The following is a 27199-nucleotide window of genomic DNA, read 5'->3' on the forward strand; positions in this document are numbered from 1 at the left end:
ACATGAACAGACACTTCTCCAAAGAGGACATCCAGATGGCCTACAGGTACATGAAATGATGCTCAACATCACTCAGCATCAGGGAAACACAAATCAAAACCACACTGAGATACCACCTCATTCCAGTCAGAGTGGCTAAAATGAACAAATCAAGAGACTATAGATGCTGGCGAAAGTGTGGAGAGACGGGCACCCTCCTACACTGTTGGTGGGAATGTAAACTGGTGCAGCCACTCTGGAAAACAGTGTGGAGGTTCCTCAAAAAACTATCCATAGAACTCCCTTATGACCCAGCAATAGCCCTACTAGGGATTTACCCAAGAGATACAGAAATGCTGATGCATAGAAGCACATGTACCCCAATGTTCATAGCAGCAATGTCAACAATAGCCAAATCATGGAAAGAGCCTAAATGCCCATCACCTGATGAGTGGATCAAGAAGATGTGGTATATATACACAATGGAGTACTACATGGCAATGAGAAAGAATGAAATTTGGCCATTTGTAGGAAAGTGGATGGACCTTGAGGGTGTCATGCTGAGCGAAATAAGTCAGGCAGAGAAGGACAGAAACCATATGTTTGCACTCATACGTTTGGCAGGAAAGCAGGAGAAACCTGATGGAGGACCAGTGGGAGGGAAAGGGGGAAAGAGAGTTGGGGAGAGAGAGGGACGCAAAACTTGAGAGACTGTTGAATGCTGAAAATGAACTGAGGGTTGAAGGGGAAGGAGGAGGGGGGGAAAGAGGTGGTGGTGATGGAGGAGGGCACTTATGGGGAAGAGCACTGGGTGTTGTATGGAAACCAATTTAACAATAAACTATTTAAAAATAAATAAATAAATAAATAAATAAATAAATAAATGTTAAAAAAAATTAAAAAAATAAAATACTTTATCCTTCAGCAAAAAAAATAAAAAAGTAGTGCTTTCAGGGGCTTCAAGTTCTGCAAAAGAATTAAAAATAAACAGCTGCAATCCCCCACTTAACACTTTTCTAACCTGTTCTAGCTCTACTCTATGGATAGTAGATAAAATTGCATAATAACAGGAAAAGTTAGCAAAAATTAACCAAAACATATAGAATTTATATGGAAATATACCCTGAAATAATGAAAACAACTCCGAAAGAGAACAAAGTAGGAGGACTTACATATTATATAGTTATAGTAGTCAAGACAGTGTGGTATTGGCATAAAGATAAAAATACAAAATCAACAGAACAGAATAGAATCCAGAAATAGAGCCACACATATATGGTCAATTGGTTTCAATAATAGTGCCACTGGCAATTCAGTAGAGTAACCCTTTTCAACAAATGGTGCCAAAACAGCAGGTATCCATTTGCAAAAACGATGAACCTCAACCCTTACTTCTACCTTTCACAAAATTAACTCAAAACACATCATATCCTAAAACTAAGAGCTAAAAGTATGAAATTTCTAGAAGAAAACAAAGGAGAAAATATTATTTATCTTGGGCTTGGGAAATATTTTTTAAATATTTATATTTTGTAAAAGAAAAAGACAACAAATTAGGACTCTATAAAAATTAAGTATCTGTTTTTCAAAAGACATTGCTCTGAACATGAAATGGCAAGTCATTAACTAGAATAAAATACTGCAAAGCACATACCAAACAGAGGATTTGTATTTAGAGTCTTACACAAGTCTTCTGTCTCAACAGTAAGACAAAACATCCACTTAAAATACTTTAAACAAGGCAAACTATTTGAAAAAACACATCACCAAAGAAGATATATAGATATCAGAAGACACAAGAAAAGATGATCAACATCATTAGTCATTAGGGAAATGCAAATTAAAACCACAATGGGATGCTACTACATACCCACCCACTAGAACAACTAAAATTAAAAGGAATAATACAAATGCTTTAGAGGATATAAAAGATTTAGAATTTTCATACATGGCTATTAGGAATGTAAAATGGTACAGCCATTTGGAAACAGTTAAAAAGTTCTTGGAACTTAGAAACTTCTTAAAAAGTTAAACATGCATCTACCATATCCCCAGAAATTCTACTCCTAGGAACTAACTCCAAAATCAAAACAGTATGTCCACAAAAATACTTGTAGAAGAATATTCATAGTAGCTTTATTTGTAATAGCGAAATACTAGAACCAAGATAAGCATTGATCAAAATTAAATGGATAAACAATCTGCGATATATTCATGCAACACAATATTAGTCAGCAGTACAAAGGAATGGACCATTAATATATGCAACAACATGGATGACTATCAAAATAATTAGATTAAATTCAAGAAGTCAGCTAGAAAATCTCACACTATATGAAACCCTTACATAAATTTATGAAAATGTAAGCAAACCTATAGTGACAGAAAGCATTTCAGTGGTTGCCCAGTGATGACAGTTGTGGAGGGAAAATACAAAGGGATGTGAAGAAACTTTAAGGGCTGATGAATATGCTCATTAATTTGATTGTGTTGATGGTTCCACTGGTATACACATATGTCAAAAACCATTAAATTGTATTCTTTAAATATGTATAGCTATTTTGTATACTGATATACCTCACTAAACCTAAAATAAAATGTTTAAAGACTGACTGGTATACATGCATTAAATATAACATGTCTGCTTTCCTTAGAATACAATTATTATTTTCTTTTCTACTAAGAAATTTAGGAACAAATCCCAAATTTAGGAATGAATGAATAGCTTTTATCATTTAATAAAAAGAGGGCCAAACTGAACATAGGAGCTTTCTCATAAGCCAAGCTTTTAACAGGTTTTCTCCCAGGATCAATTCCACAGATCATCATTCTGCAAAGGGAAAAGTCAAAGAACATTCCACTTACAGCTAAATGAGCACCATTCACATTTACTATACTGTCATTTCTAAAACTGGGGGAAGGTCACCAAAGTTTTCTCTTCTCTTTGATTGTTAACAGCCAGGCAGAGTTTGATGAGTCAATGTAACATAAATCAAGTCTCTGGGGTTATTACTCATGAAGTAGAGTGGGTAAGGAGCAGAGTAAAGAACCCAATAAAGAAGCAGAAAGGAGCTAACGTTTGTTGAAGGCCGACTATGTGCAAAACACTATCTTCAAACTATTTTTATAAATCATATCAAATAACAATAGTAAAGCAGTTTGAACATTTTAGTTCTCTATAACTTGAAGGAACAGAGTCTGTAAAATGAACATGTTTTTAAGGCAAATAGGACTGACTAGAGAGCACTGGTATTATTGTTTTAGACTCTGCTTTTGAGGTTGAGGCCTGCCTTAAACCCAGGTGAATCCTGAATACAAGTACTATATACAGACTTATAATGTATAAGGTGATTAATTTTTCTTCCAAATATAAAAAACAAAATATTTACAATATAAAAATTAGACAACATGAGAATTACAATAGCATAGAAAATTATTTTTGGTTATTTTATTCTTTAATTATAGAAGTTCCAAGATTAGACTGCACTTAGATTTGAAGAAAAGAAAAAAAAAAGAATTATAATTGGAATACCAAGAACTATACAACTCAGCCCAACCTACAAGTAAGTCCAGGGGACGATACTCTATACATGCCTATCACACAACAGTAGAAAAGACAAAGGAGGCTTTTAAGGGGACTACATCCAGTCAGTCTCTGGACTTATTTCTTTATTTCTTATTTCTTTAAGTTTATGATAATGGTTAAAAGTAAAGAAGGATAAATGTGAATGTAAAGGATGCCTTAACCTGAAGTCCATAGAAAAATCAACACAAAAACTAGAAAAGAAAGTTCTGTTCTCTACCACATCAGTTTAGTTTCTGAGATATCCTAGTTGCCTCTTCCCCCTGAGTGTTCTGTCTGCTATACGTTGAGTAAATAAATGTTACTCTTAAGTAAAAGTCGCCAGAAGTGTACAGCTAACTTAGTATATCCAAAAGGAGAACACTCTGTAGCTATCAAATGCCATGCAATATGAACTAATATTTAATGATATGGAAAAAATGTTTACTGGAAAAATGCAACAAATAATATATGATCCACTTTCATTTTTTAAAGTTTTACATATTTGCCTAGAAAAAAAGATTAAGAGGATATATGCTAAACTTTGTAATTTCTATATTTTTTAAACTTTTCTACAATGAGCATATTATCCTTTTGAAGTCAGAAGAAAAATCTGAAGTATGAAAATTCTCAAATAAAATTAATATTTAATTCACACCGGTCTTAAAAAGTGTCACAGAGCTCCAGTTGTAAAACTACACAATAAAATATATGGAAAATGACCTTTAGGATACAAAATGGCCTAAAATACAGATCTAACATAACATGTGTCATTCTTTATATAGGCATGCCCTCTAAATGTTCTGGCAACTCTCATTATCCAATAACAGTTAGCAGTAAATATTTCTATGTAATAATTTTAACCAAGGTTCAAATCAGTGATGACTACAAATACATTAAGTTTTCTTTTTAAAATTTATATATGGCAGGGCACGTGGGTGGCTTAGTCAGTTAAGCTTCTGACTTCAGATCTCACAGTTCATGAGTTCAAGCCCCACGTCGGGCTCTGTGCTGACAGCTCAGAGTCTGAAGCCTGCTTCAGATTCTGTGTCTCCCTCTCTCTCTGCCCCTCCTCTGCTCACGCTCTGCCTCTGTCTCTCATAAATAAACGTTGAAAACATTTTTTAAAATAATATATGACTATACTTCTACAAAAATATGATTTCATATATTCCAGTTCTGATATACAAAAATAATTTTTACAGACATGTGCAAACTATAAATTCAAAGGATACTATTTAGATCATAGAAATCCTAGCAAGCATAGCTCTCTACATTTCCTAAAATTAACCAGCTGCTTGTTCCATTTTAGGTTTATAGAGACTTCATGCTTCTGTTGCAGTGCTTCTGAAACAAAACTTGCAATATTGACTAAAATAACTGCTCCCAAACAAAAGAAAACTTGCTTTCAAATCAAGAACTACTCGAAACTAATGAATTGCCGTAACCTACCAAGCTCCCAGGTCTCATAAGTCTAAGTTTTCTCAGACATCATCACACTATATCAAACTACGGAGAAAAACATAAGCATTTGGTATTGTTTAAGTGAGTGAGAGTATTCAGATTAACATAGAATGTTTTAATTCAGCAAGTTGTTTCGAAGCAAAGTTTTTTTAAAAAGCTCAGAGATGGGAGCCTGGGTGGCTCAGTCAGTTAAGTTTCCGACTTTAGCTCAGGTCATGATGTCACGGTTCACAAATTCAAGTTTGAGTTTGAGCACATGCAGGGTTCTGTGCTGACAGCTCAGAGCCTGGAGCCTGCTTCAGATTCTGTTTCTCTCTCTCTCTCACTGCCCCTCTCCTACATGTGCTCTGTCTGTCTCTCTCTTTCAAAACTAAGCACTCTTAAAATTTTTTTTTACTAAAAAAATTTTTTTGCTAAAAAAATTTTTTTTAAATTAAAAACTCAAAGGTAAGTGATAATAATTTCAAAAAAATCAGAGATACAAATAAGGATATATTTTCTGTTTCTGTGGATGCTTTGTGAAAGAAACCTGAAAATGTGTCTGAATTATGAAGTCCCTGCCCTATTAAGGTGGTTTAAATTTAGAGGAAACATTCAAAAATAAATTATGTCTGCCAAGACAACCTAGTTTTCTCAGAACTAATGCATATTTCTGTCTATACGCCAATAATCTGTAAAAATACAAGTTGTATCATAAAACTCATGAAATATATTTACCTTAGAGTCTTCAAAAATCATTTTAGGGGCACCTGGGTGGCTCAGTCTGATTCTTGGTTTTGGCTCAGGTTCCCGAGTTCAAGCCCCTGTGCTGACAGCTGCAGAACCCACTTGGGATTCTCTGCCTCCCTCTCTCTGTCTCTCTCTCTCTCTCTCTCTCAAAATAAATAAACAGTAAAAAATTATTTTAATTTTTATAAAATATGACTCTCACTAAGCAGATCTTGGTCTCTATAACTGCACACTTTTTACTGAATAGTTTATGAAAATTTTCAGTTGTTTTGTGTTGTCATAACTAATATAATGGCATTATTGAGTGCCCAATATTATACACTTCACCATTCTTATATAAAACATTTGATCCTCAACACAGGAAAGCAACCAAGAAGTGCCAGTGCACTGTGGCAAAAATCTGTAGTGTTCTACTAAAACTGAGGGCAAATTCAAGTGTGTACAGATTCCAATGGCTGATTTACCCAACACAAATAATGCAGCATTGCAACTCCCAAGTCATGGTATTCTCTCCTTTCATAAGAATGGACACCTCGGGCTAGGATTACTTCACCTGAGGTGAGTGAACTATTATAATAAACTATGCATAGCATTTGCTTATGTAATATTTGTTTATATAATATTTGTATTTATCTGCATCTCCAATCCAATTTCCCATGGAGAGGATCCATTGCTTTCATCAGATTTTTGATAGCCTCTGATTCAAACAGGACTGAGAACACTGCCCTTAGGCAATTCCCTCCTGCTCACCTCTTAAGTAAATCTAGGGTTACCATACTAAATCGGCCTCAATCCTGTTACACCCAATCACTCTTCAATATGTCCAATAAAAATACCACACTCAGTTTTTTCCATTTAAATTACATAATATGAAACAAAGCAGAATTTTACTAAAAATTGTAATAAGATATGTTTAAAAAGTAAAAATCAGCTTTCACAGTTAAAATGGACCCATTTTATTACTATATTGTTTAGCATTAATTTAATTACAGAAAATAAAAGTTAAATGCCTTTAATCATAAGTTAGCTTCAAACTCAGAATGTACCACAATTATTTTCTATTTTATCCTATGAGAGTTATCAAGGGTTCTAAATTTTTGACAAAAAGGGGACAAATTTGGAAAGGAACCCAAGACCCCTATCAGTGGTTTCAAAACTAACCAGAGGCAGTGCTCTACTTCTGGCTTCCCAATCTGTTAACTTTATGTTTACCATAAATACTTACTAATTCAGGTTGGTAACTGCATCTCTCGATTCCAAGATTTAAAAAAAAAAAAAAAGGATGAAAAGGAAAAAAAGAAAGAAAAAACTGAAAGAGAAGCATTTATAAATTTTTCAGGGCAAAACCTGACCTGATGTGTAAATTTACATATGGTGTAAATACTGAGGAGTTTCGGCGTAAACACACTATGTGTTTGATTTTATGGGGCTGCCCAAGACCCCGCTGCAAACATTTTCTTGTTAGTAAGGTCACCGTGCGCGGCCTGGGCGGACATGGCTCCTTTCAGTCCTGCACACCACACCAAAAAGGCAGTGAGAACCCCGGCAAATACTGAAGTGATCAGTACTGAACACTTGAACGTGGAGACATACAGCATATTTGTGATTCTCTAAAAGGGACGGAAAACAGACCACCCTTCCTCTTTATATACGTCCATAGACTCCTATGTGCCAGAGCGGCTGCTGCTGTTGTTGCTGTTGCTTAAGGTCCATCAAACCTATCACTCCATCTACTGGACAGGTGTTATTGAAGATCTGTTTCAACAGACCACTGATTTTTGTCTTTAAAGGCCCTTGGGAAATACATTTGCCTCTTATCCTCAAGAGTTACTTCTTCTGGACAAATGGATACTTGTGATTTATAAACCTGATCAGGACTCCCTCAACTTTACTATATATGCATTATTATGGCAGTATTGTTCTTGGCTTCTCTTTTCAATCTGACCTATGTTTTCCTTCTACCCTTCTTAGTTATCGTTAGTTTATATCATCCTGCTGTTTTGTGTTTGTTTTTTTAAAAATGGGTTCATGTAAAAGATAAGAAATCTTTTATAGAAAAAGGAGGGCAAAGTTAATGAGATCCAGGAAATCCTAATAATCTCTAGGTACAGAACATTTAACAAATTTCACCAGATACATTAGGAATTATATAATGAAAATCCAGTTAAGTAACTCTATATTTCTAATTTCAGGAATATTTCTGGAGTCCATTTAAACTATTTTGCTCTTCTAATCCAGTTATGTTTACAACTCCAGTAGTCTTTCCATGTTCAACATATTTAAAACCAAAGTTACTATTCTTATAAGAAGTTACTTTGTCCTCCAATGCGCTCAGATACAAAACCATCTGCTGAGAAAATGTTAATTTAGTATATTACATCGTTTACCCTCCAGTCTGTCAGAATTATGCCTAGAGTGTTGAATGAACCGAATTCTATTTATATGAGCAAACTGAAATTTATAGCCTAAGTGACTACTATATAGAGTGTGACCAAATTATAAGACCTATGCAATAGACAAGGTGCTCTATATAAATTCGGAATATGCTGAAGAATAAAGTCCTTTTAAAATTATTACTGTTCTTTTAGTAATCCAGAATACAAGTTTAAATGCAAAATTCTCAATGTGGCAAAATATAAAGTTGAATATAAGAAATATGACAGTAAATAATCTAGTAGGAAATATACTCATCTGGCTATTTTTCTGCTTATTTCCCTTCTTGTAAAGGAGATACTTAAAAAATGAATGAGCCCACTTGGAGAAGAGAGTTGGGAGAGTCTTTAAAGCATGGGCCCTCCATCTCCAGCCAAAAGAGAATCAAAAACAAAACCTAAAATAGCTCATAAACTTACCCTGGCCTAAATATGAGCAAACAAATATAAAAGAAATAGGAGAACAATTTCAGAATTGTGGGCACATGCTTTGCTTTAATATAGAGTTACTACCAGGACAGGAGAAATCTTTTCTAAAATTTCTGACCAGTCTTTTCATTGAGGCTCAAAGGAACACTGCATCTACGACATTAGAGAGGGATGCAGAAAAGATCATCTGAGATGAGGAAGGACAGCGGTAAGGAAAAGTAAAACTGCTCAGTGGAACCATTAAAAACAAGGAACATCAGTGCTGAAGTAAGAGTAATAAGTAAAAACATACATCTAAAAAAATAATTTGAACACTGTAAAGCAGTAACACTTCACAAATGATCCAGTTAGGGGGAAAAATCTGAGAGTAATCATAGATAAAGAACAATGGAAAATAAGGTTGGAAAAGAAAATTGTGGTCTTTTCATCGATTACAAATTTACTGAGTTCTTTAAAGTTGTACAAAGTGGCTTTCAGTTGAAGACCATCTGGTCTTCAACAATACATTTGTTGTCTACATAGACTATTTCTCATGACAATAAATCTTAGAATTATATAATCTTGTCCTGTAAAAGGAAATTTTACATTCAAACTTCAATAAAATCATAACTGCTACTAGACCTGACAGTCCCTAGTGAACCACTAAAGAAATCACATCTTGTATTATACTTAATTTATACAAGGTTCTTAACAAGCTAGTTAGTTGGATTTAATTCAATAAGCAATAAAGAACCAATGAAAGTTTATGAACAAGGGAATAAAACAAGAAGAGCAGCATGACAGACAATTTACAAACGAAACTAATTTGCTTTCCCATATTATAAAAATAAAGACAAACAGTACTGAAAATATTTTTTAAATTACAGAGGAATTTCAAGATTATATTTAATTATATTAATTATTGGAAAACTTGTTTACCAAAAAACAAAATTACAAGGAGAATCATTAAAAGCTATAAAAAATGACAAAGTGAAAACGTAGCAAAGCAAAAAATTAAAACTCCAAAATTAAAACTGAATGTCTGTACTCCTACATGCTCTCCAATATTCCTACTTTGATCTCTCTGCACTGTAATCTCAAAGGCAGTGACAACAGCACTGTCTATTAACCTTTGAGAATCTGTGAGAATAGACAGTAGGACAAGGTAAAGAGGTTAGGATACCAACCTCTAGGGTTAGGGTTAAGAAAGTATGCAGTTTCAGGGCTACAAAATTAGCATCACTAATAGTAGGGCTATATTTATACTGGAGGAAAATAAGGAACAAATACAAGAGAGGAAGTTCAACTATTATTAAGGCCAAGCACATGGTCCCTGCCCTTACAGAATTAACAAATACTGACCAAGGACACAAAGCAGGTGTAGAGAAGTTCAGAAACAAACAAATGGGGGGGAGGGGGCAGGGAAGGAAGTGTCATAAATCTTTCGACATATCATATATAAATCTAAGTAGATTTGAATTTTATTTTCTGCATCTGTAAAGTGGAGACACTACTCAATAAGGTTCTTGTAATGACTAAGGAAAAATGCACATATGTACTTAGCATAGTGACTGGCTCATAAGTTGAATTCAAATGTTAGCTCCCTTGTCTATCCGTAAGTATTCTTTCATTGGCATTAGTAACACAGCTAGATACAATGCAAGAGCAATCACAATTTTGAGAGTGATCCAGATTCTAAGACCACACTAGATCCAAAACCATAGATTTTATGGAATAGGTCTTATTTTATGAATATAAATAAATGGTGCTATAGGATTCACACAAAAGAAAGTAAAATACTCATGGGGTTTGAACTGGGTTTTGGAGAATGGATAAGATTTGGACAAACATCAATGAATAAAGAAATATATTATGAAAAAGAGAAAATGCATGTGGAAACTTAAACTAGAATAAAAAAATTTTTTTTACATTTATTTTTGAAAGACAGAGGCAGACAGACCACAAGTTGGGGAGGGCCAAAGAGAGAAGGAGACACAGAATCCAAAGCAGGCTCCAGGCTCTGAGTTGTCAGCACAGAGCCTGACACGGGGCTCAAACTTACAAACTGTGAGATCATGACCTGAGCTGAAGTTGGACACTTAACCGACTGAGCCATCCAGGCACCCCACAAAATAGAACTGTTTACTTGAGAAAATGTTATTTGAGCAATGTACTTTAGAAACAGCAAAATGGGTTAGAGTATATATAGGAAAGTATATATAGGTTGAAAAGCTGGATGTATATTATGAAGAGAATTCACTATCTTACATAAGTACTGGTTCTCAAAATGATTTGGCTTTGGGACTCCTTTGTACTCTTAAAATTACTGAGGCCCCAAAGAGCTTTTGTATTTGGGCGCCCTATCTATCTATCTGTCTATCTAAATATCTCCATTTCTTATACTAGAAAGTGCTGGATGGGTGTTGGGTGAGGGATGGGCTAACTGGGTTATGGGCATTAAGGAGGGCGCTTGTTGAAATGATCAGTGGATGTAATATCTAAGTGATATATCACTAAATTCTACTCCTGAAACTGTTACTACACTATACGTTAACTAGCTTGGATTTAAATAAAACAAAAAAATTATTAAATTTTTAAAAAGAATAGAAAGTATTCATTCCATAAGCCATCAATGATGACAAGATCACACACATTATGGAGACTCTGGAAAACTCTATATATCTGTGAGACAAGGAGAGCAAAAGAAGAAAATATCATAATGTTATTATAAAAAATAGATTTTAACTTTGCCAAACCCCAGAAAGAATCTTAGGAAACATAACATCCTTGCACCACATTTTGAGAGTTGCCACTGTATAGTAATCAGAATGACCAAATTGATGCAGAGTTTAAAACCAAAACAAACAAACAAACAAAAAAACCAAAAAAAGTCTATTAATGGTGTGCATAAACACCAAAGAAGAAGTACACAGAAGAGCCAGGAATTTGGCAGAATAGTGACATGATTGCCAAAGCTGAACTGAACATTTGCAGAGAATTTCTTTTTTTAAAAAAGGTTTGTTTTATGTTTATTTATTTTTGAGAGACAAAGCATTAGCAGGAGAGAGGCAGAGAGACAGGGAGACAAAGAATCCAAAGCAGGCTATAGGCTCTGAGCTGTCAGCACAGGGCCCGATGTGGGGCTCAAACCCACAAACTGCGAGATCAGGATGTGAGCTGAAGTTAGAGGCTTAACCGACTGAGACACCCAAGTGCCCCTGCAGAGAATTTCTTAAGGCTAGACTTACAAGCAATAAAAGAGGAATAAAACTGACTTGATTTCTTCCCTAAAATTGTACCCATCAGGATACAAAACTCATTTCTTTATGTAAGACACATCATAGATATAGTCTCGGATACTCTAGAATGGTTCAAATTTCAGAAAATTTTAATAAAGACAATTTGTTAAAAGTCAAATTTTGAGTTATCTATATCCTTTTATAAGACATTTTGAAAGTAAAAATCACATACTAAAAAAATTATCAGTCTATGTGTCCTGATGTGTAGTCTTGAGATAAGGCCTCTGTAATTGTATGTTCAGGTAACTCTGGGAGCTAGACTTGTAATGTGTCATATGTAACACACCTTCTATGAATACATGAACATATTTTTAGAATCAAATGTGTCCTTAAATTTGAAATCTGCACTGTGTTATACAAAACTGTCAAACTTCCTTCTCTTTATTATATAAACTTAAATTTTTAAGCATGATTTAGTTCATTAAATTAAAAGAACGAAAATTTGTTAAAGTGACTACTATTGACCCCTGAATGACATGAATTTGAACTGTACAAGTCAACTTATATGTTGATTTCTTTAGATGAATATAGTATAGTACTATAAATGTATTTTTCTTCCTTATAATTTTAACATTTTCCTATAGCTTACTTTATTGTAAGAATATATAGTATAGAATACATGTAACATATGAACATATGTGTAAATAGACTGTTAATGGTATTGGCAGGGCTTCTGGTCAACAGTAGTTAAGTTTCTAGAAATCAAAAGTTATACATAGATTTTTGACTATGGTGGGAGGGGGGACAGCACCCCTAACCCCCACACTGTCCAAGGGACCACTGTATATATAAATATAATTGTTACTCTTGTTTTTAGGTGACAATTCTCCAGATTCTTTAGCAAAATAAAATTTAAAATGTATCAAGGAGGGGTGCCCAGATGGCTCAGTTGGTTAAGCGTTCAACCTCGGCTCAGGTCATGATTTCACAGCATATGAGTTAGAGCCCCACGTCGGGCTCTGTGCTGACAGCTCAGAACCTGGTGCCTGCTTCCGATTTTGCTTCCCTCTCTGTGTCTGCCCCTTCTCTGCTCATGCTCTGTCTCTGTCTCTGTCTCTCCATCAGAAATAAACTTAAAAAAAATGTGTTTTTTTTAATGTTTCAAGGAAAAGGTGGGATGATATCTGAACACTCAAATTTCACAAAAAGTATTAGAAATTTAGAGAAAAGTCTTTCAATTAAAAAGTCATTTTAAGGGGGTATGTGGGTGGCTCAGTTGGTTAAGTGTCTGACTTCGGCCTAGGTCATGATCTTGCCATTTCAGAGTTCAAGCCCTGTGTGTGGCTGGGTGCTGACAGCTCAGAGCGTGGAGCCTGTTTCAGATCTGTATCTCCCTCTCTCTGCCCTTCCCCACTTGTGCTCTGCCTCTCTCTCTCAAAACTAAACATTAAAAAAAATAAAATAAATAAAAATAAAAAGGCATTTTAAGAAATTATTAAAGTGTCTCTATACATGTGATTAAAATAATGATAATAAAAGGCATTTTGCATATAACATGTTACATATATGTTTGGGAAAAATTCATTTGGAATAACAAGACCCAAAAAATGTTATAAGAAAAAAATGTATGGGTTTTAGATAAACTAGTTTTTTTCTTAGTGTTTATTTTTAAGAGAAAGAGCACAGTGGGAAAGGGGCAGAGAGAGAATGAGAGAGACACGCCCGCATGCGCACACACACACACACACAGACACACACACACACACAGAATCCAAAGCAGGCTCAGACTCAGCACAGAGCCTGAAGCGGGGCTCAAACTCACAGACCAAGAGATCATGACCTGAGCCAAAGTTAGATGCTTAATGAACCAAGCCACCCAGGCACCCCAAGAATAAACTTTTTTTTTTAAGTTTTATTTATTTTTGAAAAAGAGAGCATGAGAGGGAGAGCAGAGCAAGAGGGGGAAAGAGGATCTGAAGTGGGCTCTGTGCTGATAGCAGCAAGCCTGATGCAGGGCTTGAACTTAGGAGCCATGATATCATGACCTGAGCCAAAGTTAGAGGCTCAATTGACTAAGCCACCCAGGTGCTCCTTAGATAAACTTTTAAAAGAACAGTTAGATTTTTAAAATATGCTTCCCACCTTCACTGCTACTAGGAAAAGACAATTAGTGTGTCTGAAATACTAATAAACTCAATAATAAAAATATTAGGAAATAGAAATCTATTACCAATAAAGGAGATGAGCAAAGAAGTGACATGATCTCTGCAGATAATTATAAAATATTGTATACAATTAAAAAAGAAACTGTTTAAGACACAGGGCAGCACTGGGGCGCCTGGGTGGCTCAGTCAGTTAAGTGTCCATCTTCGGTTCAGGTCATGATCTCACGGTTCGTGGGTTCAAGCCCTGTGTTGAGCTCTGTGCTAAGAGCTAGCTTAGAGCCTGGAGCCTGCTTCAGATTCTGTGTCTCCTTCTCTCTGACCCTCCCCTGCTCATGCTGTCTCTCTGTCTCTCAGAAAGAATAATAATAAAAAAAAAGACACAGGGCAGCATCAAAAAGTGGTAAAGAAAAAAAAAAAAAACCCAGAGAAATATAACATCAGTTGAAAGGGATAAGAATTACCAGTTCGCAAATTACTGACCCAAGAGTATGATCACACACCCATTGCTACAGTTGCAAAAAAAGGAGGTAGGAAAAAACCACAGCCTTGCTGGCAAAGGGTGCTAGGTATCAGACTTTAGAGGTGGGATTCAGAGCTGAGAAAGCAGCTTGAAAATCAATGTGAAAAGCCCAACAATATGGGAACCTCCCAAATGCCAGAGTAAAAACCTAGTAATACATTTATGGGAGAAAACCCAGGAGTCCCGAGTAAAAAAGCAGGCCAACAGCAGAACAAAATCTACTCTGAAAAAACATAATCACCCTGAACCAAATCTGTGAGTTTGATGCTTTTTCTACATGAGTGGATTTCCCACCATGCACAGGTCTAGTTGTTGAAAGCAAGACCTAGCATAGCTTAAAGTGTCAGTTGATAGAGTTCAGGACATCCTGACCCAAAGAATCTATAGTAAAGAACAAGATCATTAATTAAAGAGACTCATATCCCTTCAAGGCAATGGGATAAAACATATGTCTAAAATTACCATATTAATTTTAGCTAGAGTTATTAATAAAGGCACCATATATTAGTCTGTCTTTAAAATCTAACCATATGTCACAGTTACACAATATAAGCTAAAACTTACTATGACAGAATAAAAAATATTTGTTTACTACACCGCTGTTACCACTGACAAAATATTTTTAGGAATAATGTATTTTTATAGAAGAACACAATTTTTTACATTATCTTAGAATTAGAATTTAACAATTAAAAGACCTAAATTAACAGTGGTGGGAATACACTATACATTTTAAAATTAATTCTGAAGCTGAAAATGTAAAAGAAAGGGCAAGCTCCTAACATGCCATTACCTGAACTTATAAATAAACTGCTTTACCATTGAACATTTTCAGCAGTTAAAAATCTATTTATGTTAACAAAATAAGTAAATTTGAGATTTTAAATGTAAATTTATAGATTTTAAATATAAAAACAATGTTGTAGTTCTCCTAAGTTTTGCCTTCTGCCACCTCTTTTTGAAATACAAAACCATTTGTCAAATTAGAGATTTTTTAAAAACTGTGACAGACTCTAAACATTAATATACTTTGCTTTATTAGTTCATAAAATACAAAGGATAATGAGCGCTACATCCTGATCACTGCCTTTTATCTAACTCCAACCGAAATATGTATCTGATCTTCACTAATAATCTATAAACTCTAAAAGTATTTTTTTTCTCTTGGGTATTGTTAATAATGCTGTAATGAACACAGGATCTTTAAGATCCTAGTATCATTTCTGTTGGATATACACCCAGAAGTGGATCATACAGCAGTTCTACGTTTAATTTTCGAAGAGCCTCCATGCTGTTTTCCAGGGGCTGCACCAATTTACATTCTCACCAACAGTGCACATAAGTTCCCTTTTCTCCATATACTTGCTGGCACTTCTTATATCTTGTCTTCTCAATAATAGGCATTCTAACAAGTGTGAGGTGATATCTCACATTTTCGATTTACATTTCCTTGATGACTGGTGATGCTGAGCATCTCTGAGTATACTTACTGTCCATCTGTATGTCTCCTTTGGAAAAATGTCTATTTGCTTCCTCTGCTCATTTTTGTTTTTTCTAGTTTCACTGAGAAATGACTGACATATATCACTGTATGAATTTAAGATGTATAGCATAATGATTTGACTTACATAAACTGTGAAATGATTATCACAGTAGATTTAGTTAACATCCATCATACAATAAAAAAGTTACCAATGAAATGAAAAAGACAATAAAATTCCTCTTTATGATGAGAACTCTTAGGATCTCCTCTCTTAAGAACTTTCCTATATATCATGCAGCAGTGCTAGCTATAGTCATCAGGCTTTACATTATATCCCTAGTACTTATCTCATAACTAGAAGTTTATGCCTTTTGACCACCTTTCTCCAATTCCTATCCCCCAACCTCAGACTTTAAATTCTAATAATATTAATTATATATCAGGTATGTTTTAAAACATATTTAACAACTAGTAAGGACAGGCAATTTGTTCTGAGAGATTGGCAATGATGCCAGGCTTATAGGCCAGTGAATTCCCTCGTGCCCACTCCAGACCATCCATGAACTTGAACTGTCCCAATATCTGGTTATCCATTATTGCATTTTTTTTCAGAGAATTATGAACATTACCTTAATTGATGTTACATCCATTATAATAATCTTGTCGCTCTAATATATTTTTGCCTATTTAGTCTTAATATAAGATCCTTGAAAGCAGGAACTATATCTTCAATATCTTTGCTGCACTTCACCTAATATAGTGCTATATACAATGCATGGGTTAGCAACTTTCTATTTGATTAAATAAAGAATGACAAAAAAACTTTAATTATATGTTAAGCAATCCTTAAACAATAGTTTAGAATACTAATAAGATAATTCAAGGATCTATATATTTTCCTGCTCTTAAAACTGAAGTTTGATCTTATCTACATTCTCATTATCCACTGTTTAAAAAAAAAAATTTACCGTTAATGGACTTAAAATTTATACCAGACATCAAACAATATTCAAGATACAGCAAGAATCAGAGTTTAAAAGGATAAAATAGGACAAAGCACCAGCAACATCTTCTTTTTTGGAGGTAAGATGTGATTACATACAAAAGAAGTTCATTACATTAGATTTGTATTATATTTTATGCTACTTAGGTATAATTGTTTAACAAACTTCACTATTACCCGAAAAAAAAATAGTATCAAAATAATCTAAGTACACAACATACCTGAGTTCGTAAAATTTCATTTTTTGACAACTGCATATCCCCAGTCAGTTCTTTCACAACGATGCCCAGTGGCTCTAGACGTTTGCTGAAGTAATTTGTCATTTCAGCTGCCAAGGCTTTCATTGGAGCAACATATACAATCTGTGTCAAAGAAAACACTACCTTGATGAATGAGCAAAACCTAGAAGGTCATTTGTTTCACAGCAGCCCATGTAAGTCACAATTTATTGTGAAATATAATTGTAGCCACTAGGAGTAAAAAACCTTAATAGTGATATCTGAAAAGTACCTCTCTTTCTTGGATAAGTGTACAGCTTTTTAAAGGACAGTGAAATTTGTGTATATAGCCTCGTCCCTCTGAAAATTGGTTCTGCTTCAAGGCTAAATGCATTTTCACAGCTTTTCACAGGGATAATAGGATTTTCATAACACAAACAGGGAATGCCTTAATAGTAAGAGAGAAAATCAAGCAGCAATCTTTACATGACGTCATGATTATATCCTTTCCCCCCCCAGATTTCATGTAACACGTACAACTACAAATGATTTTAATTTTACAATTTAAAAAGTTGTGGTCTAACCTGTTAATTTCCTACCTTAAATTCATTCTTTCTGATAACACCTTGTTGAAAATGTTGGCGAATTTCATGCAAAACTGTAAGCATTGCAATGTTAGTCTTTCCAGCCCCAGTAGGAGCACAAATCAGCATGTTCTCATTGGTATTGTAGGCAGTCTCAAACACAATTGACTGGATTCTATTGAGTCTCCTCATTCCTTTAAAAGCCAGCTGCCCAATCTAGAGAGAGAGAGACAGAGAGAGAGAGAGAGAGAGAGAAGGACATAAATGAGTCACTATAAATGATAATAATGTGAAGGACCCATACAAAATATTAAATGTAAACATTTACTTCTTTTTGTTAAATATGACTAATTTGTTCAGTCTTTCAATATGTCCTGTATTAAACCAAAGTATGTACATTTGAGAACTCACAACTACTGTATAATTCTAATGCATTTGGGACTTACTTACTCACTGCATTTGAAAAATATGATAATGACACTATTCCCATATCTTTGTACACAATCTTAAGTACAAAATAGAAATAAAATGAAACAAGTATTTTTGACTTCTGATGATATTCTAATTTACTTAGAATGAAGCTAACAAATGAAAGTCCAAACAAGAAACTTTCTGGATATATAAATCAATATGGAATTCTGTTTCAATATGTTATGGATTTAATTTTTTTAATAGCAGCCATGATAGTAGGAATAATAGCTGTAGATTACATTTATTCAGAATTTATAATGTGATATATACATTTGTGAGCACTTTGATATATTTATTTAATTCTCAAAACAATTCTATGGTATAGGTACTTTTACTATGTCCCTTTAATAAAGAAGAAAATAATGACAGAGTTATTAAATGATGTTTCCTTAAGTCTTCCATATGAAAAGTCTTTAGAAATGAAAACGACAATGTCCAAAGACAAACATAAAACTGGATAGGATTAACAGCAGGAAACTGGAATGGCTATATTGTCAGAAAAAATAAATTTCAAAGCCAAGAAAAATACCAGGAGTAAAGGCAGTCATTTCATAATGATATAGAGATTAATTATAGTCATAAAGACTTATATACCTAATAACAGATCTTCAAAATACAAAAAATACAAGAAGCAAAAACTGATAGACATACAAATGATTTCAACATCCTTCCCAACAGGTGACTGAACAAGTAGGCATGATAATCAACAAGGTTATAGTAGACTTGAATGGTACTATCAATCAATTTGACCTGACTCAAATTTATTCATCTAACAATAGAAAACAAATTCTTATCAAGTGTTCATAAAACATTAAAAACACAGTATATTCTGGGCCATAAAACAAGTTTCAATAAATTGAAAAGTAATTCAGATAAAACATGCTCTCTGATCACAACGAATGATATTAGAAATCTTCAACAGAAATATCCTTAGGAAATATCCAAATACTTTAATTTAAATAACACATTTCCTAAAAACCCATGGATGAAAGAAAAAATCAAAAGTAGGGGCACCTGGGTGGCAAACAGAAAAGCTCATTCTTTGGAAGATCAACAAAACTGATTAATCTAGATTGATCAGGAAATAAAAAGAGAAGAAAGACATTACTGATGCCAAGAATGAGATGCTATAGATATTTTAAGAATGGGAAAATTTTAATAAGTAGTTTTATGCCAATAAATTTGACAATGCAGATAAAATGGACAACTTTCTTAAAGGACACAGAGAACCAAAGTTCACTCAAGAAGAAACATACAACTTAAGTAATCCTATATCTATTAAGTAAATTAATAGGCTAAGATTAAAGTCCTTTACACAAAGAAATCTCCTGCCCCAGAGAGCTTCATTGATAAATTCTACCTAACATTTAAGGAAGAAATAATACCAGTTCTACATGTAGTTTTAGACTATTCAGAAAAACTCCAAAGAAAATACTCTCCAAATCATTCTATGTGGCAAACATTTCCCTGACATCAAAGTAAGACAAAATAAAATTACAGGAAAATATTCTTCATGAACACAGAGAAAAAATATAAACAAAACTTGTATAATTCTACAACATAGTAACTTGGTAATGGAGATTATCACAAAAATGCAGGGATAGTTTAACACTGAATACAGTATGATTCACCATAGTAATAAGCTATAACAGAAAAACCACATGATCATTTCAATCATTGTTGAAAAAAATCTGAAAAAATCCCACATCCATTCCTGATTAAAAACAAGTCAAACCGAATCAAAACAAAACACTTTCAACAAACTAGAAATAGAAGGGAATTCCTCAGTCTGATAAAGGGGATATACAAAAATGCTACAGTTTATACTATTCTTAATGGTGAAACACTAAATGTTTTCCCCTAAAATTAGGAACACGACAGGGATGTTGCTCTCACCAGTTAACATTTTACTGGAAGTTCTAGTCAGTGCAATCCAGAATTTTTTTCTTTTTATTTAGAAATAAAAGCATTTACTTAGGAAAGAACAATAACTGTCATCATTTAGAAATGACATGATTTTCTATGCAAAAAATCTGATGGAATCTACAAAATATCATCCAACATAATATGTGATTTAAGAAGTTTGTGGGACATAAGTTCAACATTTTTTAAAAAGTTATATTTCTATATACTAGCAATGAAAATCTAACAAAAAAATTAAAAAATCAATTAGAATAATATCCAAATTGTAAAAATTTTTAGTGATGAGAAACACTTATATACTGAAAACTATATAATTTTGCTAAGAGAAATGAAAGTAAAATTCTATAAAAGATGTCAAATCTTCCCAAGTTGATCTATAAATCCAGTGCAATTCCAATCAACATCTCAACAGGCTTTTCTATGAAAATTAAGAAGCTGATTCTAAAATTCACATAGTTGGGGCGCCTGGGTGGCTCAATTGGTTAAGCATCTGACTTTGGCTCAGGTCATGATCTCTCGGTTCATGGGTTAGAGCCCAACATCGGGTTCTGTGCTGACAGCTCAGAGCCTGGAGCCTGTTTCAGATTCTGTGTCTCCTCTCTCTCTGTCCTTCCCCCATTCATGCTCTCTCTGGGTCTCAAAAATAAATAAACAAAAAAATTTTTAAATTCATATAGAAACACATGGAGCTTGGAAGATACAAAACAAACTTTTAAAAAGGGGAAAAGAGAACAGTTAAAATTAATTGATTTCAAGGATTATTAAAAAACTAGGTAAATCAAGTCAGCATTGTATTAGCATAAAGATAAATTGATCAAGGACCAGAAGAAGGAATCCACAAATAAACCCTCACATATACCAACAACGAATATTTGACAAAGGATCAAAAGCAATTCAAATGATGAAGGATAGTATTATTCAATAAATAATGCTGGAAAAAAATGGATATGTCCATAAAAAAACAAAAACAAAACCAAACTTGAATCCATACCTCCCACCATACAAAAATTAACTCAAAGTAGATCATAGACCTAAATATAAAACTTAAAACTATAAAACTTACAGAAACAAAAAGAGAAAAGTTTTTGTGGTGTTGAGTTAGACCAAGATGTCTTAAATATACCATAATCTATAAACTAACAAATTTATAAACTGAACTTAAGTCAAATGAAAAAACCCTTAATCTTCAAAACATCGTTAAAGGGTGCCTGGATGTCTCAGTCGGTTAAGCGTCCAACTTCAGTTCAGGTCATGATCTCACAGTTCGTGGGTTGGCGCCTCATGTTGGGCTCTGTGCTGCCAGGTCAGAGCCTGGAGCCTGTTATTGGATTCTGTTGTCTCCCTCTCTCTCTGACCCTCTCTGCTCACTCTCACGCTCTCTCTCTCTCTCTCTCTCTCTCTCTCTCTCTCAAAAATAAAATAAAACATTAAAAATTGTTAAGAAAATGAAAGAAGACAGTATGCAAGAAAATCTTTGCCAAGTATATATCTGACAAAAGACTTACATTCAAGATATATAAAGGATTCTCAGAACACAACAATAAGAAATCAAACAATCCAATTTTTTAAGTGGGGCAGTTCAACAGTCAATTCACCAAAGAATATATCTGGATGGCACACAAAAAGATGCTCAACATTATTAGTCACGAGGGAAATGAAAGTTAAAATCACAGTAAGATAACACTACATGTCTACTAAAATAGTTAGAATTTTAAAAAGTGCCCGCTTCAAGTGCTGATGAGGATGTGGAGGAACTGATACTCATAAAACTGCTGGTAAGTATCTAAAATACAATATTCCAAACACCTTGGAAAAGAATTTGGCAACTTATTAAATGTTAAACATATAATTAAACATATGATCTGGCCATACCACTTTCAGGCTTTACCAAGAGAAAAAACATTATGTACATACAAAAACTTGTACTTACACACTTGTACTTATATGACAAATGGTCATAGGTTTATTTGTAATAGCCTAAATCCAGAAACAACTGAAATATCCATCAACAGATGAATGAAGAAAATGTAGCATATTCATACAATGGAATACTAACCAGCAATAAAATGGAAATTACGGAGGTGTAACAAAATAAATGAATCTCAAAATGACTATTGAATGAAAGAAGCGAGACAAAAAAAGATTATGCACCACAAGGTTACATTTACATAAAAATCTAGAAAATTTAATCTAATCTGTAGTGACACAAAGATTAGTTGATGCTTGCTGTGCGTCATCCTAAATATGTGATTCAATCATCTCAGATAATCTCAGAGCCTCAGTTTCCCTACTTTTGCAAAGGAGATTAATATTTACTGCATGGAGTAGTTCTGAATATGAAAGTATTGGTATAATAATAATGTTTCTGTTTCTTAAATTTTAAACTTGGCCTGGTTTGCTCTTTTTTACAAGAGAGCTTAACAGATGAAACAATGAAATTAGCCTAGTTTCTCCCTGACAGCAAAATGTCTTATTTTTGCATACAGTGTGAGAGCTACCATTCAGATGCTACCAGTCCTCAACCAATGAAAAAATAAAACATCCTAAGCAAAAATAAGTAAATAAATAAATAAAATACTGTTGGATACATACACGTATTATCAACAGTACATCCTGGCAAGAAACAGTAAGTTTAAAAAATAAAAAACAAAACACCTCCAAAAATTTACAAATTACTTCAAACAGTGCATGTTCTGCTCCCTTCCCAAAAGTTTTGTTTTTCACTTTGAATTTAGGAACTTGAATAAACAAATTTAATCAATATACTTGTTGGTAAAAAATAAAAAGATAGAGCACCAACAGTAATTTAACAGTACTAAAACCATCACTGGACAGCCCACTACATTTCAAACCGTGTCTGTGGACCAGTGGCACCTGAGATAATTAAGTTAAAGTTCATTATGTACAAAGGATTTCTTGTACTTGAATGATATACAAATTATATACACAAATAACTTAAAAGGTTAAAGCGGAAGAAAAGTGTGGTTTTATCAAAACTACTCAAATTTAGAACTGTGTACTAATAATTTTCATTATTTTATTTACATTTCACACACTAATGTCTAATTAAATAGCTCTAGCAGTCATTGCTTCTAAATATTTGCTATTCTTCTAACTTTAAAGAAATATATGTATTGAATTTCTATATTAATGAATGCATAAAGCTAAAACTGCAATTAAGTAGCATGTTCGTAGTTGCTTTTAAACAGAAAACTGAGTGTTTCATGGCTCATTTATCATAAGGCTTTATGTTCAGCCCAGAGAGCCATTCTCCCATTTTAACTAATAGAAGCATTTTTATTTTTATTTTTTTGTGTGTTATACAGTTTATTTTTTTAACATATGCAATTATTTTCTGTCATTTACAATACAGTAGTTACAATGATACTCCAAACAGAAAAGCAAAGTAAAAAATGTTTTAAAACATATCAAAACCAGCAGATAAAAACATATTTTAAGTATTACAAACTTTGGGTCACATGGGTGGTTCAGTCAATATCAAATTCTTAACTTTGGCTCAGGTCATGGTCTTGCGGTTTGTGAGTTCAAGCCCCTCTACTGACAGCGGAGAGCCTACTTGGGATTCCCCCCCACCTCTGCCCCCTCTCTCCCTAACCCCAACGCACTCTCTCTCAAAATAAATAAACAAATTCAAAAAAACATATTACAAGTCCTACCCTAAGTCCATTTGTCTACATGTATTTTGGATTCATCACACTACAAATTTTCCAGGAAATGACATGACTCAGTTATGCAATCCCAGGAAAATATGTTTCAAATATCCCTTATGAAACACTGACTACACAAGCTGCTGTCAAGTACACACTTTACTTTAAAAAATAATCGGGATGATACTATTTACCTGGAAGAACAAAAATGTACATTAAATATACTGCATTAACTGTTTAAAATAATCAAATAAGGTACCTACACTGTCAGTCAATGGAAATGCATTAACTAGGTATTTAAAATGAAGCCAGGACCATGCTGCCCTCTCTAAGCTAGTGTATCATATTAGGCTTAAAATTGTAAAGATTACAACTTCAGCATATATTTAGGAAAACTCATAATGATCCAAAGACATGCATTATATAATTTTCATACATTAAGTTTCATCTGGCTCTCAAGAGCATGTGGCTTAGGCTCAACATTTCAGAATCAGAGATGACTGCCACTGTCTGCTGGAATCCCACCATCTGAATACCCCTCACAAACCATGTTCCACACCATAAGCTACTTAAAAGTCATGCATGGGGTTAAAAATAAAACAGTTTAGATGAATACTTTTGAATATGAATTTAATATCTTTGAATATATATTAGATACTTAGATAATTAGGTTTTTCTCATTTAAATGTCTTTACTCACTGCTTGTTATGTGCATAAAACCCTTTTCAGTAATCATTCTAAAATAGAGGACTTTGGGCCTTCATAATAGGATATATTAAAGAAAATTTCACCTTTCATTCATGGCTGGAGTCATGGGCTCACTTGGCAAATATTTATTATGCTACAAACTGTTTAAATGGTCAAAAAGGCAGTAACACAATTTGTAATGAGGGAGGAGACAGAAAATACACAGAAAATTCACTAATGAACAGAGTATTTCAAACACTGATATGAATTAATTGTTAATAGATGGTATATATGTGAACCAGACTGATTGGCACTTTGGACAAACCTGCCATGATGAAGATTCTGTGACTTGAAACCTTCTTGAGAATAGACCCTTCCCCTTCTACAATCTTTTATTTAACCACATCTTTAAGTACACAATTGGGACATAACATCCTCAAAGTGCTCTGGAGGTAGAATTATTAACACACACATTATTTTTTTTAAATGTTTATTTACTTTTAAGAGAGAGAGTGAATGTGAGTAGAGGAAGGGCAGAGAGAGAAGGTGATGCAGAATCTGAAACAGGCTCCAGGCTTTGAACTGTCAGCACAGAGCCCAACGTGGGGCTCGAACCCACGGGCCATGAGATCATGACCTGAGCCGAAGTTGGACTCTCAGCCAACTGAGCCACCCAGGCGCCCTAACACGTACTTATGCTTAAACATTCTCCTCTTGGATGGTCTCCCAGCATGTACTCCCAGTCTCTAGGGCTGTAAAAGCAAGTCTTAAAAGATACGGGGTTAGAGGTCTATTTCTCCTGCAAGCACCTAAGACACAGTTCTCTCTGTAATTCCCCTTAGTAAACCATTTCTTGTCAAGCTGGACCTGTTGGCCTTTTTCTTCAGCCTTTTTCTTTGGTCTTATGGCTCCTACAGCCTTTGAAGGTCATTTTGCATATACTTACTTTTCAGGAAATAGTTACAGAGAACCTTACAGAGGAAGAGGGCATCAACAGTTAGGAAAGGGAGACAGGAGTCATGGGGAAATTATAGGTCATGATAAAGCGTTATGAATTGTTATTAATACAAGAGAAAGTCTTTTCATTATTTTAAGTGGAGGAATGACAGCTATATGTTTTAAAGGTCTACTTAGCCACCATGCGAAGAACAGATTGGGAAATGGGAAACAACTATGCTAGTAGTTACGGTGAGGAATGATGCTGGTTTTATTACGAGTGGAAACTAAGGTAAGATACAGACTATATCTCTAAGGTGCAGCTAATAGGATTCAATAATGATTTAAATGTGAGAGAGTGGGTTAAAAAGAGTAGATGGATGGCAGTTCTGTTGATGATATAAGAAAGATTAAGAGGACGGACTGAGAGAGGAAAAAGAAAAAACATGACATTTGAAGAACTCACTATATGTCCAAGAAGAAATTTCAAACAGGCATTGTATCTGACTTTGGAGGTCAATGGAAATTTTAAAAACTCATTTTCAGAGAGTTACAGTGACTTTCTCAAGGTTACATATTAGTAGCAGACCTCAAATAAAATTTAACACTGTACTTCAATAGCAAAAATGTAAAAAGGAAAAATAATGCAAACCATATATATAACTTTCAATTTTCTAGCAGAAGCATTAAAAAGTTTTTTAAAAATAATTTTATAAAAATTTTATATAACCCAATGTATCTAAAATATTACTTAATAAATAATAAAATTATTTTTTTACCTAACAAGGTTGAGAAATAAGTGTATTTTATAGTTAGAGCACATCTTAATCCAGACTGGCCATATTCCCTTTTAATTATTTAATTTTTTTAATTGAAGTAGAGTTAACATATTATATTACTTCTACGTGTACAATATACCGACTGCACAATTCTGTATGTTACAACATGCTTACTATGATAAGTGTAGTATCTGTCACCATACAAAATTATTATAATCTACTATGTTCCCTTTGACTTATTTATTTTATAACTGGGAGTGTGTACCTTTTAATCCCTTTCACCTATTTTGCCCCTTCTCTTACCTCTCCCTCCTTCCAGATTGCTTAACAGCACATGTAGCTAATGACTACTGTTTTAAACAGTGCAGGTCTAGAAAGCACCTAGCTAACTAACTTACATAATGTTTTAAAATTGATAAATATATTGTCATAGCATAGCTGGCCAAATTGCAAGAAAGGCTCTTAGGGCAGCATCCAAAATCCTTATTAACATGGCCTCAAAGGCCCTGCCATAATCTGAGGGTCATGGAAAGCAAAAGAACTATATTATAAACTGTCAATCGCTGAGGATGCTTTAAGGGATAGAAAGAACATTAATTTTATCTGACCTCTTATTCTTTTTAAACAATTTTTTTTAACATTTATTCATTTTTGAGAGAGAGAGCACCTGGGAGTGGGCGAGGGGCAGGAGAGAGGGAGACACAGAATCTGAAGCAGGCTCTGGGCTCAGAGCTGATAGCACAGAGCCTGACATAGGGCTTGAACTCATGAACTGCGAAATCATGAGCTGAAGCAAAGTCAGACGCTTAACCAACTGAGTCACCTCGGTACTCCTCTGACCTCTTATTCTTTATAAAGTCATCCTTAGTAACCAAGGAGAAAAACAAGAAGTAATGTGTTAAAGAATGGAATTAATGTTCTTTTTCCAACACTGCCTGAACCATTAATA

At 34.0% G+C, this 27199-nt stretch overlaps 1 protein-coding gene across 1 annotated transcript in view; it reads right to left on the minus strand.

Moving 5' to 3' along the window:
* Positions 1–27199, minus strand: part of ASCC3 (activating signal cointegrator 1 complex subunit 3) — a 328231-nt gene that overhangs the window by 219045 nt on the left and 81987 nt on the right. Inside the window, exons 9-10 of the mRNA XM_029944011.1 lie at positions 17802–18002; positions 17206–17346 (exon numbers count right to left, since the gene is read on the minus strand). Coding sequence (XP_029799871.1) covers positions 17206–17346; positions 17802–18002 — 342 coding nt within the window. The remainder of the gene's footprint in view (positions 1–17205; positions 17347–17801; positions 18003–27199) is intronic.

The sequence above is a fragment of the Suricata suricatta genome, chromosome 7 (assembly GCF_006229205.1).
Source record: "Suricata suricatta isolate VVHF042 chromosome 7, meerkat_22Aug2017_6uvM2_HiC, whole genome shotgun sequence".
Classification (NCBI taxonomy): Eukaryota; Metazoa; Chordata; class Mammalia; order Carnivora; family Herpestidae; genus Suricata; species Suricata suricatta.